The sequence below is a fragment of the Schistocerca serialis genome, chromosome 4 (assembly GCF_023864345.2).
Source record: "Schistocerca serialis cubense isolate TAMUIC-IGC-003099 chromosome 4, iqSchSeri2.2, whole genome shotgun sequence".
Lineage (NCBI taxonomy): Eukaryota > Metazoa > Arthropoda > Insecta > Orthoptera > Acrididae > Schistocerca > Schistocerca serialis.
In genome coordinates, this window is record NC_064641.1 from 715,689,518 (window position 1) to 715,703,850 (window position 14,333).

Sequence of the window (14,333 nt, forward strand, 5' to 3'; positions counted from 1 at the left end):
ATGCTGTCCACGTAGCCAGCGGTTCGTGTTAGCAAAGAAATGAAAATCAGAGGGAGCCAAGTCCGGACAGTATTACGGGTGATCCAACAGTTCTCACTGACAACGCTGCATGGGCGCCTGAGCTGGCCGACCATTGTCATGAAGAAGGACAATGCCTGAAGACAACATTCGTCTTCGCTTGTTCCGAAGTGCTCTTCGTTGCCGATTCTCTCGAACCACGTAGTTCACTGGCTGAGCAAGATCGTCGGTCGACACGCGCTTTCTTCCCTGACCGTCTGCATCATAAACGTGTGTACGTCCTGCTTCAATGGTCCTCCATTATTGCCGCAATTCGCTCTCAGGCTAGACAGTTACGTTATGTGGGCTGCATGAAATCAGGCGTAACCCTTCAACATGAAGAAACCGAATGGCAACACGCAATTCCTAGTTGGCGGGAGACATTATTGTTTCACGCACCTTCAAGTGCTCACCTTGAACTCAGAACTGAAAAGTGTTATGTGACACGATCGACGAGCACACCAGAGAAACTCTGCAAAACGTCATCGAATTTTCACTGTGGTTTTCATTTCGCGACCGATTGGGCATTATAATACATTGAAGAGCTATAGAAACTGGTACCCCTGCCTAATATCGTCCAGGGCACCCGCGAGCAAGCAGAAATGCTGAAGTGGCATGGACTCAACTTAAGTCTGAAGTAGTGCTGGAGGAAACTGACACCATGAATGTTGCAGGGCTGTCCATAAAACCGCAAGCGTACGACGGGGTTCAGATCTCTTCTGAACTGCACGTTGCAAGGCATCCCAGATATGCTCAATAATCTTCATGTCTGGGAAATGTGGTGGTCAGCGTTTAACGCTGGAAATGCATATCCTCCTATTTCCATCTATTGCACTGCAAATTTTTTTCCTTATTTTGTTACCTGAAGATATAACATTTCTGTGTCTTTGTATATTGTAATTGTTTTACTATTTGTATATATATGCATTTATGTCGATGTATAATTGGTTTGTTTTGTGAATATTATTTGTATTTATACGCTGGGTCTGGCCTAGGGAAAACTATGCTATCAAACGAATACATCGATAGGTCGTGTGGAGAACCAAAGTGTTTAGGATCTTTGGTAGTGTAAACTCTGCCGCGTGGAGCGCGGGAAGAGGGAGAGTCTGGCTGGGGTGGTGCAGTGGAGCAGGTGTGTTGTGTGAAGCTCCCGCGAGTTGCCACGCTTTCAGGGTTTGGCAGCATGTAATTGAGCTCGGCTTGCAATGATAGTTTCTGACATGGTGTCGCGGACGGGAAGCATTAGCTGTCGCACATCAAGAGCCCGTTTCGTCTGGTGACCGTGTCGAGAAGAAGGCGCGCCAACATCCAGCTTCTGCAACAGCGACGGCCGACAATGAGTGACTGTCGCCACCTCCTCGATCGACGGCTTCAAACCTTCAATCAACCAACAAGGAAGACTGGAAGCACGTAAAGTTTTAGAACTGTATGGCAGACCTCAGCTTTTCAAACTTTTAAAATTGTTGCATCACAAAATTACAGCAACTTAGCATGAACCTTTGTTGCTCATTGTCCCAATTGCATTGCCAAGCAGGGTCCCTTCTTTTTCCGAAATGAACCCGAGTGTCGTTGAAATTCAAACGCCAGCATTAAAGTAATATAATTCGATTTCACTGCTTTAATTTCAAAGTTCAGTTAAGGCATTCATAGCTGGCTACAATATTTAGATTACACAAGCACAAATTAAGAGAGCGAGTTTTGTTACCGTATTTTAGCTTACCTGTGACTGCAGCTCAGCTTGGTACGTACTAAATTTTATTATTGTTAATTGTTCAGAATCATTTAATTCAAGTTCAAAGTTAAATCTCTTATTTCTAAATTGCGTAGATTCAAGTAGCTTTTGAAATTATTGTTGAGGTAGTCCTAGAGTAACCGTATTTTACTGAATTTCGATGTGCTTCAGAAAGAAAGCTCACTATTAACTTCAGTCACTAAATTAACTTTCGATTTTCCGGTTTTATTAATTCTTTTGCTAAATTAAGTCAGAGTGTAGCGAAATTTATTACTTCTGACAAACTTTCAGTTTTCACACTACACGTGTCAACCTTCAGTTGCCACGCTTCTAGTGCTAATTATATGTGTAATAACCTTTCTTTTTTCAGTTACTATAGTAATTGGCCTTAGGACTGGCGACCATAATTTCCCCCAAATCTCAAATATCTAATTACCGCTAGTTAATTGTTAACGTAACGGCCGCACATTTACTTTCTTTATTAACTTTACCCCTTTTCAAAATTAATTTCCACCAGTTTCATTTGCATTTTTCCCTTCATTTAGATGTAACCCTTTCCTCCCTCTTTACCAACAAATTGACTTCGGTGACGATTGCTTTTCCCAAATTTCCATTAGGTACACGCAGTTTAATTTTTCACTGTCATTAAGGTCGATAAGTGAGGGGGAGGTTACAAGCGGAAGTGTTTAAACTCAGAAGAGTATTCCTGGAGTCACTCTGTAGCAATTCTGGACGTGTGTAGTGTTGCATTTTCCTGCTAGAATGCCCAAGTCCATCGGTATGCACAGTGGACATGAATGGATGCAGGTGATCAGACAGGATGCTTACGTACGTGTCACCCGTCAGAGTCATATCTAAACGTATGAGGAGTCCCATATCACTCCAACTGCACACGCCCCGCACCATTACAGAACCTCCACCAGCTTGATCAGTCCCCTGTTGACATGGAGGGTCCATGGATTGATGAGGTTGTCTCCATACCCGTGCATGCCTATCCACTCGATACAATTTGAAAAGAGATCCGTCCGACCAGGCAACGTGTTTCCATTCATCAATGTCGTGTTGTCGTGCCCAGGCGAGGCGTAAAGCTTTGTATCATGCAGTCATCAAGGGTACACGATTAGGCTTTCGGCTCCGGAAGCTCGTATAGATGATGTTTCGATGAATGGTTCGCACGCTGACACTTGTTGATGGTCAAGCATTGAAATTGCAGCAGTCTGTGGAAGGTTTGCACTTCTGTCACGTTGAACGATTCTCTTCGGTCGTCGTTGGTCCCGTTCTTGCAGGATTTTTTTCCGGCCGCAGTGATGTCGTAGGTTTGATGTTTTACCGGATTCCTAACATTCACGATACATTCGTGAAATGGTCGTGTGGGAAAATCCGCACTTCATCCCCACCTCGGAGATGCTGTGTCCCATCGCTCGTGCGCCGACTATAACACCACGTTCAAACTCACTTAAATCTTGATAACCTGCCTTTGTAGCAGCAGTAACCGATCTAACAACTGCGCCAGACACTTGTCTCATAGAGACGTTGCCAACCGCAGCGCCTTATTCTGCATGTTTACATATCTCTGTGTTTGAATATTCATGCCTATGGCAGTTTCTTTGGCATTTCAGTGTATATACGGTTCTACTTGCTAAATGTTACTAGTAATTACATTACTATGTCTAATTTTCAATCAAGATCTCTTGCTTGCTGATTAATATCTTTACCTTCTTACAAATAATATGTGCTACTGTCTCAGATTTCAGAGTCAAGTAATGTCTTAATACATAATGAATCCTCATGGTCTCTTTACATCTCACGCATAATCTTTGTTTTTCTTGTGGTCTTCAGTCCTACAACTGGTTTAGTACAGCTCTCCACGCTAATCGATACCGTGCAAGCCTCCACATCTCTGCTTGACTATCACAGCTAACATCCATGAGAACATGCTTACTGTATTCAAATCTTGGTCTCCCTCTGCAGGATTCATCCTCCACACTTCCGTCCGTTAACGAACTGACAATTCCTTGATGCCTCCCGATGTGTCCTACCAATTGTTACGCCAACATCCTTATGGACATACTTCACAACCCACGGCCAGGCGAAGCAGCTACCAGCCTGTGAAATTCACTACCAGGACTAGAATATAGCTGAGTCACCATTGAGCAACACCTCAGTCTTCCTCAGTTGCGAGCTCAATTACCTCACGCCATGCCCTGATGATGTATCACCTCCATCCCCACATGACTAAAGCAGGAACTGGCCATAAAATGTCTGGGAAAAGCTACCATAAATACTCGCCGCTCAGACCTTGCATATGCTGCCTTCGATTGCTACCGGCGCTGATGTGTACTCTGCACCAACCGATAGTCTGATGTAGGTCACCAAGCCTTTATCTATATCTAGCTGCTACATCCGCTACATGCCCTGATGCTGTAGGGACTTGAACTAGCGTTATCCAACTGGAGCCACCTCCCAGATGAGGATGATACCAACCGGCCTCTGTGCATCTCCAGGACATTAGAGAAACGTCATGTGTAGGCAGTGCGATTTACTGAATGGTCGTCCTCTGTGTGCTCAGTCTTCACCAGTGTCTATAATCCAGAGAATGTGAACAGTGTGCTTACTTAGCACGTAAGTGTAAGGATTAAGTACTGTTTGTAAAGTTGTAACAGTGTCATGAATATTAATTATTTCCCTGTATTTGTTCTATTTAGCCTTATTGTTGTTGACCCAGACGTTACTATGAGCAAAATAGGGGAACAAAGGGTTACCGCCGCAGAGGCGGTTCAGTCTCTGCTAGATCAAGTAGCTCAAATGACAGCAGACTGCGTAGACTTGCATAGACTGTTGCTTTCATTAAAAGAGGATTGGGCCCCGTCCAGTTTATCACTACCCATTGCAGATATTAATGCCACTATCCTAATCTCTCGTTTTTTGTTTGTTTGTTTTTTTTTTTTTTTTTTTTTTTTTTTTTTTTTTTTTGTTAAAGCAGGAAGGATGTGTTTGCATTTTTCAACAACCTGTTGACAGCCAAGAAGCTGATATGTTGGTCTGAGGGAGAGTTGTTACAAGTGGCTGAGTTACTTTTAGTGGAAGATGCGAAATAATATGTGGCGTATCATCAGGAATTAAGGAATGCGTAGACGCTTGAAGTTCTGAGGAAAGGCTTATTGCATCATTATAGGACAATCAGTAGCCATGGACAATTAAAAGTCTGTCACAAAGACATAGTGAGTGTATCGAGAGTTATGTGGACAGTATTAGGAAACTTAATGTCAGTAACTACGAGATGAAAGAAAGTGATGACTCTACCATGGCTCTTCTGCAGGAAGCAGAAAAGAAAGCTTTAGACGCGTTTTTCGGAGTTTGTGGCCTGATGTATCAAGCACGGTACGGGTAGAATTACCGAAGAACTTTGCGAGAGCCATAGGAATAGTACAGGAATTATAAGAGATAGCTACTGTGACCCGTATCCACGGTAGAAAGGGGATTTCTTACGCTAACGTCAAGTGTTAACAGTGTGGTCGATCACGCCACATTCGGAGAGATTGCTCTCAGATACAATGTAGCAAAAAGTTATGGCATCAAGGGACTGTAGGCAGAATAGGGAGTATAGTAGGAAGGTACAAAATGGAAATGGCAACCTAGCGTTAAACATCCGGTGTTCCAGGACCTTCCAGTGGGGCTCACAGCAAATTTTAGCCTGACTGCAACACGTGCAGAAACGGAATTTTGCTTGGGTGGCCTAGTGGATGGAAGGTAAAGTAAGATTTAATGGGGCACAGGTGCGAACATGACTGTGGTATTCATGGGTAAGAAGCGGCTGCGCCCACCATGAAAGAAGTTACGTGAGGTGTGTGGTATTGAAGAGCATTCGCTGGATCGAAGAAGTTTTCGGGTGTGTGTAAAACATTTCTGGGAATGTATGGAAGTTTTGACTCGAATATCAACCGGGCAGTCTTAGGGTTAGATTTACTATATAGGCATCACGGTGAAACTGATCTTGGACAACGTAGTAGAACGCGGTGCCCCATCAGTGCGACACTGCCTCAACACTCAACCCTGGTGCAAGGGGGGATCAACTGATCTGCGTGAAAAGCCACAAACGAATAATTTACGTGCTAAAATACCAAAAAGTACGAGAAAACTGCTTTGGGTGAGCATAGGAGCTGATTTGCCAGTAAACGTGTTATGTGCTGTTGTATCACTGAGAGAGACTGATGAATTACATAAAGAACAATGTATTGTATGCAGGGGTATTGTATCCATACGGGATAAATGATGAGCAGGTAGTGCCCACAGGTATAAATAATTTCGACATCAAGGACATGGACTTGTCTAAAGGGTTTTTGGTTGCCAATTTGGAGGTTTTTGGAGAAGATGATCTGAACAGGATGAATTGGGCTCTTAAGCATAATCAAGCCATCACTATAGCTGCTATCAAAACATAAAATTCCAATCAAGAATGAGCCACTTGTGTATCATAAGAAGGACCATGTACCTAATCACCTGCCGGCATCTATGGAGGAGTTCATTAATCAACAGTTATGATACAGCATTATTGAGGAGATTTCTATCCCTTGAGGAGCACCAGTGGTGACTGTGCTGAAAAAAAATACCGATGGACCAAAGCTTACTGTTTCTGCTGTGACAACAGATATCTTAATAATTGTGTGATAACAGATGCTTATCCAACGATGCCCCTCCATGAACCATGGACCTAGCTGTGGTGACATGGCTTGCATGCCTCAACAATACAGACAGCCATACCATGGGTGCAATCAGAATGGAGGCGTATCTGTTAATAGGCCAGACACATGTATGGTTCCTGAAAAGGGGCAGCAGCATTTTCTGTAGGTACAGGGCCAACAGTCAGGATGACTGACTGACCTGGCCTTGTGAAATCAACCAACATGGCATCTTGTGCTGGTACTGCAAATGGTTGAAAGCAAGGAGAAACTACAGGCATAATTTTTGCTCAGGGGATAGTTCTACTTTATTGTTTAAATGATGATGGAGTCCTCTTCGATAAACTATTCTGGAGATAAAACAGACCTCCTTTCGGTCTCTGGGTGGAGACCACTCAGGAGAATGTCGCCATCAGAAGAAATAAACTAGCATTCTGTGGGTTGGAGTGTAGAATGTTAGACCCCTTAATCTGCCAAGTAGGTTAGCAAATTTATAAAAAGAGAAATGGATCGCATACCCAGGTGAACTGTGAGGTTCATGTCTGATTCATTCCATTGCAGCCATTGGACTACAACTCCTCTGCCCAGTGCCTGACAGGTGGCCCAGCTGCGTATTTCCAGAAGAGATGTTGTAGCTGGTGCCTGGGGGCCTCTTAGCACGGTGGAGTGGGGTCTGCACATCAGGTCCTGGTGCTGGCTATATATTCTACAGAATAAAAGTACACGACGATTTTTCAACTGGGTTAGTGGTTTCCAATTGAGCCCTGCATTGGTTGTAGCGTTAGCCAAGATACATAAGGAATGCTCTGATAAGCAAGTGGTGGGGGCAGAATAGATAGGCAGGACCAGGATTCGACACTTGGACCCCTCCTACGTGCCATGCCCCCCCCCCCCTTCCACAACCACAGGCCACGAAATCTCTTCTGTAGGCACGCAGTTGACCCACACGTTGGGCTCCCAGCAGAGGAGTCTGCACTCCAGCAGCTAAAAGGAAGCGAACCGAACATCAGCTCGACACTTCGTCTAAAAGTTTCGAGTAGGAAACTTGTCGAAGTGTTGTGATGCGACACCGTGACACCACGATTCGGTTTATAATCCGAGAAGACTTCATCGGTGAAATTCGCTTAGAAAGGATACCTTACCATTAGTAAATCAGCAAGTGGTTGGGGCAGAATAGATAGGCAGGACCAGGATTCGACACTTGGACCCCTCCTACGTGCCATGCCCCCCCCCCCCCCCCCCCCCCGCAACCACTGGCCACGAAATCTCTTCTGTAGGCACGCAGTTGGTTGGCCCACACGTTGGGCTCCCACAGAGGAGTCTGCACTCCAGCAGCTAAAAGGAAGCGAACCGAACATCAGCTCGACACTTCGCCTGAAAGTTTCGAGTAGGAAACTTGTCGAAGTGTTGTGATGCGACACCGTGACACCACGATTCGGTTTATAATCCGAGAAGACTTCATCGGTGAAATTCGCTTAGAAAGGCTGCCTTACCATTAGTAAATCAGCAAGTGGTGGGGGCAGAATAGATAGGCAGGACCAGGATTCGACACTTGGACCCCTCCTACGTGCCATGCCCCCCCCCCCCCTCCACAACCACAGGCCACGAAATCTCTTCTGTAGGCACGCAGTTGGCCCACACGTTGGGCTCCCGGCAGAGGAGTCTGCACTCCAGCAGCTAAAAGGAAGCGAACCGAACATCAGCTCGACACTTCGCCTAAAAGTTTCGAGTAGGAAACTTGTCGAAGTGTTGTGATGCGACACCGTGAACCCACGATTCGGTTTATAATCCGAGAAGACTTCATCGGTGAAATTCGCTTAGAAAGGCTACCTTACCATTAGTAAATCAGTTCTCCATGTAGCTTATTATCACCCTTGTAGCTTTGATACCTATTAAGCCCCTTGATATTAATCGTCATCAAGTGACCATGGTGGTCTGAGAGAACAATAACTATGGCAATTACTTTATCATTTTGCAATGTAGATGCCTCTTTAACAATGTTGTGAGTAAAAAAGATTGGTTGTTCCTTTAACACTTGTAAATTATATTAGGGGAACTAAGTTATATAAAACGGCAACGGGCCCAGATGCAGCTCTTAAACAGTTATAACCTAAAAAGTTTATTTCCTAATCGACACTTAACGTTACTTCATTTTACTTGGAAGTTGAGAAGTGTAATAACATTAAATTGTTTCATATAACACAAAAATAACCAGATGGATCCCCATAATTTGTGATTACTATTATTAACTTTCAATGTTTGTGTAGCACAAGGCTCAATAAGCTTACCACTGCAAAATCTATGTGTGTGAATTTTTTATATTCGTATCCATTCTTAATGTAAGTGGCAACTCCTCTTTTCTCCATACCTCGTCTGCAATAACTGGAAGCTAAATTATTTCCATCCATATTCAGTATTCCCAAATCAGTAGTTAAATGATGTTCAGAAACATATATTACATCTACACAATTTTACAATAAGGGCACAAGATTTGAATTTTAAATACAATATGGTTTTTTTGTAGCAGCGTATTGTTATACCTGTTGATTTATAATTTACACATTTGGGACTTCTGTATAATATAATACATCTGATAAATGGCTCCCACAATTTTGATGGCAGACGCGTACTCCTCTGGCGATATTTTCAGTAACGGTTTTACATAAATGTCGTGGTATTTCAGTAATACAGAGTTCAATTTCGACCTTAAATGCTCAGGTGGTCGTGGGCGTACTGGCTTAAGCCTTTTACTTCAGAAAACTGCATAGAAAAAAAGGCCATCGGTGTTAAACCGCAAGACAGTGGAGGCCAATTCTGGTCACAAAAAGAAAAGATGACACAGCTCTTCACCGATCATGGTCTGTTGGCAGAAGCACTTGAGTCAGCTGGATTCTATATACATGGAGACGCAAATCTTTAGTGAGAACACGGTGAAGAGTGGTTGTGGAAATGCTCAGTAGTGGCGAACTGCCGCCCTGTTTGTTTCTGAATGGCCACTGCGAGCTTATGTCATGCGTTTTACATCAACAACTAAACTAGTGCTTTTAGAGTTTTCCTAATATCCCTTATACAGTTGGATTTGGAAGATAATTCCTACCGAAAATTGGACATACTATAGGAATCGTAGCATCAAAACTTTCGCCATTTTGACTGTAATGTTTAACAACAGGGACTCGTTCTTTTATTGTGTAGCGCTCCGCGTTTACTAACTCCTGTCTTCTATCGACCTGTCATAATTACAGATCCCTTCGTTAATGACAGCCAAAATCTTGCCTTCTTATTGTAACATACTGTACATGATATACAGACTGTAGTTCAGCTACCGAAATCAGAAGTTCATTTATTTATTTTTAGCCCTCTGATATTTTTTATGTAATTGGTTTACTTTTGATTCCTTTTTATCTTTTCATAGTCCAGGTGCTAAATTTTCTGTTAGATTTTAGTTATAGACACATCTTATTTTCAGATACGTCGCAAATGTAAGTGTCGGCCTTCAAACGAGCAATTCCCGCAGCTAGGCGTGGTGTGCTTCCGTGTCCTGCGCACCGGCGAATCGCAGCCGCTGCCTGCAGACCAACTGACGGAGCTGCTACTGGCCTTCATCAACCAGTCTGGCCGAGCATTCATGTCACCTGTGCGAGTTGGCGACAACTTTTGCATCCGTTATTGTATCACCGCAGAAAACTATACGCATGAGGACGTAGGTGAGCTGCACTATACTTCGTTAGATGTTCCAATACACCGAAGAAATCATGCGTTTTCACATCGTATTTCACGACCTTGAAATCAGCATATGGCACGTAAATAATTAAAATTGCTGAGCATTAGTATGCACCTAAGTTGAGCAAATACATTTGAGCGTCCTTATTATGTGTTTACAGGGTGTTTCAGGAGAAGTGATACATACGCCAACGTTTGTTATTAAAACTGTCTTCAGTTCCGAGCCTGTAATTGACTAGTTCGTTATCTATCTATCGAGAAATTACTTCATTTTTCTGTTTCTTTTTTCCTGTCTCATTTTTTACAGGTTTCTTAATATTAGGTTGGTGCATAAATTAGTAGCGTTTTCCGTAAGTTTAATAAACACAACAGACACACATAACAGAGAGTTTAGTCATCAGTAATATATTCTCATTCACTATTTACAACAATTTGGCAACGCTAGGGTAACTTTTCGACTCCGCGACTGCAGAAATCGCGTTGTTTCGAAGCAAAGAACTCGTCGAGCCATTTTCGGAGAGCATTTTCATCCGGAAAGCAAGTTCCTTGAAGGCTGTTCCATGGAGAGTGGAAAAGGTGAAAGTCTGAGGTGCAAGATCAGCTGAATATGATGCGTGCGGAATTATTTCCTAACCGAACTCCTATACCGTGTAGCACCACTTCACGCAGTCTTCCTTGTTGTTGTTCTTTGATTGCACCTGCAAGACTGCAAGACGTCTCAGTGTTGGCAGTAAATGTCAGCAGTGTTGGTTACACCTCAGGAAAGCAATTCGTAATACATCACGCCGTCGTTGTTCCACCAGATGCATAACATTTCTTTTGTGAATACACACAGGTTGAAACATCCCCTTAGAAAAATTAATGAATTACTGTGCTGATAAACCTCTTACATTATTTGATTTTCAAACAGCTGAGCAGAACTGAACGTACTCAGACATTTCTCTCTTTACTTATTCTGATCAACACTAAACTGACACACAACATGTTTAGCGCAACGCAATCTAACTTTCAATAATCCCTACAAAAGAATGGCCCTGACTAACAATAGCCTACACCTTTCATGAATCACTTACCTCACAAAAATTTTCGTTACTCGAACTACTGCAATACAGCGAGCCCAATACTGTCAGCTAAATAAAAGATTCTATCTACTAATAGGCATAGTCAGCAAATGAAAGATTTTGATAGAGAACAAACAATGTATTTACCTTAATAGTGTTCACAAGTTATCAGTTCATGACATCCAGTTTTACAAATTTACCCTTTCTGATGGACACACGTCCAGATCATCCGCTCTCAAAACTGCGCCCTCTCTCTCCCCACATCCACCACTGCTGGAGGCTCACCTCCAACTGCGCAACGCTACGCGCTGTTCACATCCAGCTGCGAATATTCGAACAATGCCAACCAGCCACAGAACTGCACACAGCACAGCCAGTGATTTTCATTACAGAGCGCTACGTGGGGTTACCTACATTAAAACCTAAACAGCCTACTTACAAGGTCTTTACACGGAAAGCTGTTGCTTTGTTTGGGCTCAACCATTCCTTTCTTTTCCTTGAGTTAGCGCAAAGAAACCATTTATTATCACCAGCCATCGTGTTTTTCACGAGCCAAATGATGACGAGCAAGCAGAGATGCACATAATGGGCATCGCTGATTTTTGTGATTTTGACTTAGAGCATGCGGTACCCATACATCCGATTTTTGAACCTTCCTCAATGCGTGCAAATGTCGTACGATGTTGGAATTATCGCAGTTCATCACATTTGACAGTTCTCGAGTACAGTGACGTGGATCATTGTAGATTAATGCGTTTAACCGATCTTCATCGAATTCCAAAGTTCTTCCTGAACTTGGAGAGTCACTAACGTCAAAACGATCCTCCTTAAAACGAGGAAACCATTTTCTTGCCGTGCTCTGTCCAATGGTATTATCCCCGTACACGGCGCAAATGTTTTCGCTGCCTCCGCTGCTGTCACTACTGTATCGAACTCAAAGAAAAGAATGTGTTAGAAATGTTCCGATTTCTCCACTTGGCACTCCATTGTCTAGTGTCCACTGCTCCATTCACTGCCACCAAATGTCAAAATGACAATTCGTAAACTCAGAGAGAAACAATGAAGTATAAATAAAAAATGATAGTCGATAAGTAAACCTATACCAACCAGAATACCAACATGCAAAACAAAAACACTACGAGCTGTTGCACCGACCTAACAGTTCTTAGCTTGTTACTGGAAGAGCTCAAGTTTTGATGAAGGTATATATAATTTGGTGTTATGATGACTTTTTATGTTCGTTGCGTTACAGCCACTCAACCACAACTCTTCTACCGAGGGCCAAATGGGTGGTCCAGTCACGTACCTTCGGAAGAGACGACGCAGCTGGTGGTAGGGGCCCTCTTAGTGCGGTGAAAGACAGTCTGGGCTTTGAGTCCTGGCTCTGTTTATATATTTTGCGGAATAAGAATACACGACGATTTGTGAACCGGGATACTAGTTTCCAGTTGAGCTCCACATGGGATGTGGCGTTAGCAAAGATACGTCAGGAATGCTCTGATGATAGAGGAGTGGAGGCAGTCACCAGAACGGAGAGAACAGGTAGATGGCTCCAGGATTCGACACCTGGATCCCTCCTCTCCGGCCACGACATCTCTTCTGTAAGCACGCGGTTGGCCCATCCGTTGGGCCCTCGGCAGAGGAGTCTACACTCCAGCGGAAAAAAGGAACGAACCGCACGCGAACTCGACATTTCACCTGAAGATGTCGAGTACGATCTTCGTCGAAATATTGCGACAACACGACTCCCAGACTCGGCTCATAACCTGAGAAGGTGTCATCAGTGTAATTCGCATGGAAAGCCTGCCTTCGTATTATAGGCCTGTATTTCGCTAATTCTTTTTGAAGTCCTTTACCTTTTATCACTCTTGTCATGATCCAGTCGTTTTTATTTACATTACGCCCCTTAATATTAAACGTCAGCAGCTGATCACCGTGGTCTGAGAGACCATTAACTAAAGGAATTGCTTTATCACTTTGCACTCCCAACGTCTCTTTAAAAATTTCGTCAGCTTGTTCCTGTAACACCTGTTGTAGATTATATGAAGGGAGCTAAGCTACATAAAATGGCAAGGGACTCAAGTACAGTTCTTCAACATTTATACTCTAAAAAAATTTTAATTTTAATCTGTACTTAACATTCCTCATTCTGCTTGGAAGTTGAGAAGTATAATAGCGCATTAAATCTGTTATGTTTAACTTCATACACAGTGGTAAGAAGAGATGGCTACAGAGTGGTGTGGCAACTGTTGTCGTAGGAAAGCTGGACAGGAGCAGAAGTGATTAGCGACCAAGGGCACACAAGAAACACAGGATTTACTTAACTCATATTTCTCAAAGCGAGCGAAGACTCTTGCAAAACAAACAGCAAGAACTAGAGTCCAGCAATCACAATGTCCACAAAGAAAATCCTCTTAGTACTAAAACACGAACGATGAAGATGCGAGTCACTACCAGGAATCATCTGCGAGGCATCACTTTCGAAGTGGCTCCGAGCGCGAGTGGGTTAAGTCGCTGCCGCCGCCCATCCTACACTACTGGCCATTAAAATTGCTACACCAAGAAGAAATGCAGATGATAAATGGGTATTCATTGGACAAATATATTATACTGGAACTGACATGTGATTACATTTTCACGCAATCTGGGTGCGTAGATCCTGAGAAATCAGTACCCAGAACAACCACCTCTGGCCGTAACAACGGCCTTGATACGCCTGGACATTGAGTCAAACAGAGCTTGGATGGCGTGTACAGGTACAGACGGCTCCCATGCAGCTTCAACACGATACCACAGTTCATCAAGAGTAGTGAATGGCGTATTGTGACGAGCCAGTTGCTCGGCCACCATTGACCAGACGTTTTCAGTTGGTGAGAGATCTGGAGAATGTGCTGGCCAGCGCAACAGTCGAACATTTTCTGTTTCCAGAAAGGCCCGTACAGGACCTGCAACATGCGGTCGTGCATTATCCTGCTAAAATGTAGGGCTTCGCAGGGATTGAATGAAGGGTAGAGCCACGGGTCGTAACACATCTGAAATGTAACGTCCACTGTTCAAAGTGCCGTCAATGCGAGCAAGAGGTGA

General features: G+C 43.5%; 1 protein-coding gene across 1 annotated transcript in view; it reads left to right on the forward strand.

Moving 5' to 3' along the window:
* LOC126474719 (tyrosine decarboxylase-like) overlaps positions 1-14,333 on the forward strand; it is a 122,015-nt gene that overhangs the window by 69,577 nt on the left and 38,105 nt on the right. Inside the window, exon 3 of the mRNA XM_050102197.1 lies at positions 9,935-10,172. Within this exon, the coding sequence (XP_049958154.1) occupies positions 9,935-10,172 (238 nt within the window). The remainder of the gene's footprint in view (positions 1-9,934; positions 10,173-14,333) is intronic.